The following is a 3,997-nucleotide window of genomic DNA, read 5'->3' as shown; positions in this document are numbered from 1 at the left end:
AGGTGAGTGAGGATCTTGCGTTTTGGAGAATAGAGGGATCGGGTTCCAGCCTGCCCCTGGCATTGCTCCGGCAGAGGGGGTTGTTTGGAAGCGGTGGGGTCAAACTGGGAACTGATTTCAGTCTCAGTTGCTGCTGTGAGTGTGTAGGCAAACAGGGACCTGCGTTCCAGGCCGGTACTTTAGCTGCTGTCTCTCAACAGCGAAGCAAATACCGAGCGATTTTCTCCTCAACCCTGCTAAGTCCCCAGTGTTAGCTCAGGGGACTGTTTGAACTGCTCGATGGTAAACGCCAAATAAACCCGGATTTCTCAGTCAGTTCTGCTGGTGCTACCAAAGGATAAGCAGGTACTAACTGCTGTCAGCCTCGAATGGAGATACACCGGTCTGAAAGGCCCCAGCGTGTGGCTCTACACAGTATGGATGGACAATAGTCTGTCTGTACTTTGCAGTCCAACGTAGTGACTGTAAAAGGCAGCGTCTCTATGCAAAGTAATTTCTCCGTACAGTACAGTGTCTCCCTACAATACAGTGTCCCCCTCCAATACAGTGTCTCTCTGCACTACTGTGTCTCTTTACAATGTGTAGAGCTTGTGCAGTGCAGTGAGCTTGTTCATAGATCATACAAACCAGCTACCTGTAGACCTGAGTTGATCACCAACTCCTGTTAGCAAATTTCACACCTTAACATCTGTCTTTTTTAAAATTTCTTCAGGATTCAAGATCAACATTGCAAGTTGCCAGTCCATTGCTGTCAACAGCTGCTCAGACCAGCGGTAAATGTTATCGTTATCATTATTTTTTTCTCTTAGCAATATCTCCCTCTGCCTCTGTGTTAATGCTTGTCAATATTTCAGTCTTTTCATCGACACGTTTCCTAACATTGCTGCATCTATCTTCATTTGTCAATCTTATGCTGAGCCATTTCTCTATCTATTTTCCTGAGTCATTATCGTTCGAGCAAACTCTGTCAGATTGTAGTGATATTGGACTTAACTCTGAGCCTCCTAACAAAGAGGCTGCCAGACCTGCTGAGTTTCTCCAGGCTTTTCCATTTTCAACTCATTCACTCTGCTGTCTCATCAGCCCACCTGTGTATGGGTCTCTTCTTCATTCCCCCTCTCTCTTTCTCTCTCTCTCTCTCCCTCGGTGTTTGTCAGTCTGAGCTCTGTGGGTGATACAATAGTGACTGATCTTCCAACCTTTCCATTTCCAGGTTTGCCTCGTCTCATGAAGCAAGTGGGGAGTGGCCCACGGCCGAGAATCGCTGCTCACCTGACAGGTACAGAACTGTTCTCAATGTGACTGCATTCTCTGGAGAATAGTCCACAGTGGCTGGGAAGGTGCAAGGGAGGGCGGGGAAGACATCAAATTACTTTATCAATAATGCAATGTGGAGAGAGCACCACAGGAGGAGAGCAGGAGATTATAGGGTTCCGGGCAAAGAGGAAGGGAATTGGAGTGAACTTGTTCATCTGAACACAGAGATAGCACAGACACAAGGGTTAAAATCTTTCTGTGATCGGCTTCTCTGTATGTGCCAGTGTGATAATTGCCCTCGAGTGAATAATTAGGATGCAGACCACCCAGTTTCTCTGACATTGTAAGGTGTGGGATCTTGCTGTGCACAGATTGGTTTCTCCATTTCCTGCAATAGCATAGTCTTTCCATCAAAAACATATCATTGGTTGTAAAATGTTTTGTCATATCCCAGGTCATGACTTGGGCTACATAAATGCAGGCGGTATCTTTGTCTTTGTTCGATCCTCATGATGTCTTCTTTCTCTCCTTTCCCCTTCCCCCTCAGCTTCAGCAAGGAATGAAAAAGAAAACATAATTTGGCAGAATTTGAGTGACTCCACTTTCACTGAGGGGGTGGAGTTCAGGGACAACAGTCTCATCATCAAGAGGCCCGGACAGTACTTTGTCTATACTCAGGTGGTCTTCCACAGCATGGGCTGTGAGCAACAGGCCAACTACCTCAGCCATGAGCTCGCCAAGCAGTCGCCAAGTTATCCTGACGAAGCCATTCTGCTGAAAGCCACCAAATCTGCCTGCCACTCTCGCCAACGCAGGGAGCCCTGGTACAAAACCTCCTACCAGGGAGCCATCTTTGAGTTTCTAGAGGGAGATCAGATCTTCTCCAGGGTTAATGAGGATGCAACGGGATATGTAGACACAACCGAAGGAAAGAGTTTCTTTGGAATATTTGCTGTGTAACAATCCCATGTCATTTCCATTGGTTATCAATGACTGATCAAGAATTTCAAATTGAAATTCAGTGCAAACTGACAAAGACACATTGTCTTCTTTAAGACAGTTATATAGAAATTGCCTTCCGAAACTACTGATTCTTATTGATGTGAATGCAAAGCGTTACAGGTTCTTTAATTTATTTCTTATTTAAGTTGTGTTTTCTGTTGCTCATTTTATTGAAATTGGTACTCCTAATAGAGAGTTATTTGGCTATCACAGGAGGAAGGAACCAGGATCCCGGGTCTGATATTTAGACTGGTTATTCCCTGAGACCAGGTACTGGTCCTTGAAGAATATGGAGTATTCCTCATGAACAATTTGTATTCCAATGAATCACTGATATCTTTGTGAAAACAAAGTAAGATGATTTATTTAGCTGCAGGGTGATGAAGGCCAAAGCAAGACCCAGCAATGCATTGGCTTTCTGTCTCCACAATGTGATTTGTCAAGTCTTCGTAGGACTTTACCTGTCGAGTATCTGTATGGTCAACACTGTAATTAAAATGGTGAAACAATATTCAGCAAACACTAAGAATTTGGCTCAATAAATGTTGATTATTCACAATTTGAAGTGACAGATTGGTTTACTTCTGCTTAGTTGCAGTTGATGTCGGAGTGGCCTATTTGCTGCTCTGATCTAAGGGTAATTGTTGAGATTGTTCCTGAATGGAAATGCCACTTTCCCTCAGTGTGTGTAGTCTCCATTGGTCATCCTTCAGTCTGGGTAATACACAGTGATCCTAGTGATAAACCTGATTGGTTCTGCATGCCGAAAGATTTTTCATCTCGAATGTTGGACAGCTGAAATTTAATTGCAGTTCATCGACCAAACTCAATGTTTCATGTAAAACTGTAACATCTGTTATATAGGTGTCTTTCAGTGGCAATAATATTGTCAAGTATAAGAGGTTTCAGATTGATATAAATTATTATTTAATTGTATTTATCAATAGGTGTATTTATATTATTTATATTAATATTTATGTCTGCAAAGATAAACAGAAATTAATAAAACTATTTTAAGTGCATGAATTGTTTCCTTCTGATTGTTGCATATTGATTTGGATTTGGAGATGTTTATGGACAGTGTTTAACTGTGAGGATGCTCTGGGTACTCTCTTAGAACTGACTGTTCCAATCCAGTGTTATCAAATTGGGAATCTGGGAGACACAATCGGATGTTTGGGAATCTTGCATGATGAGGAGATTGTGAATCTGAGCAAAAAAATCAGAAGATTGTTAATCTGGTCGGATTAGGATATTGCAAATCTGAGAGAAACAATCAGGATCTTGGTAATCTTGCAGGTTGAGGGGATTGGGAATCTGAGCGAGGGAATCGAGAGTTTGGGAATAAGAAACTAACATCAAGGGAAAGGAATAGATCATGTGGCCTCCCCATGAGCCTGCAGCATCATTCAATGAGGTCATGGCTGACATTTGACCTCAAGTTGACTCTCCACCCAGAGTCTAGCATTTCCTGATGTCCGTGGTGTTGAAAAGCTTCTGTTCTCAACCTCAGTAATTGAGGATTGGAAATACTTGAACGAAAAATTTTGCTAATGTTTCTCAACTCACCACACAATGCCACTTCTTCCGAATCTGTCTAAAATGGCCATTCCATAAACCTGTGACTGTAATACAAATCCTGCTTTGCCTCATTGGGCCAACACTGCCTCTCAGTATCTTTCCTAATGATCTGTCAGATTTGGATTTGTTTCAAAGGGATCATGTTGTACTCATCGAA

At 42.6% G+C, this 3,997-nt stretch overlaps 1 protein-coding gene across 1 annotated transcript; it reads left to right on the top strand.

Moving 5' to 3' along the window:
* Positions 1-712: 712 nt before the first annotated feature.
* On the top strand, positions 713-3,203 carry LOC109910853 (tumor necrosis factor-like; the record flags this gene model as incomplete). The annotated part of the gene is made up of 3 exons (XM_048594391.1): positions 713-773; positions 1,214-1,279; positions 1,805-3,203. Coding segments are annotated over 3 exons (540 nt in total), but the record flags the coding sequence as incomplete, so codon positions are not given.
* Between the last annotated feature and the right edge of the window lie 794 nt (positions 3,204-3,997).

The sequence above is a fragment of the Rhincodon typus genome, unplaced genomic scaffold, assembly GCF_021869965.1.
Source record: "Rhincodon typus isolate 14 unplaced genomic scaffold, sRhiTyp1.1 hic_rhity00008909, whole genome shotgun sequence".
Taxonomy (NCBI): domain Eukaryota; kingdom Metazoa; phylum Chordata; class Chondrichthyes; order Orectolobiformes; family Rhincodontidae; genus Rhincodon; species Rhincodon typus.
Note: the sequence above shows the minus strand (reverse complement) of the source record. Positions and strands in the feature narration are given on the sequence as shown.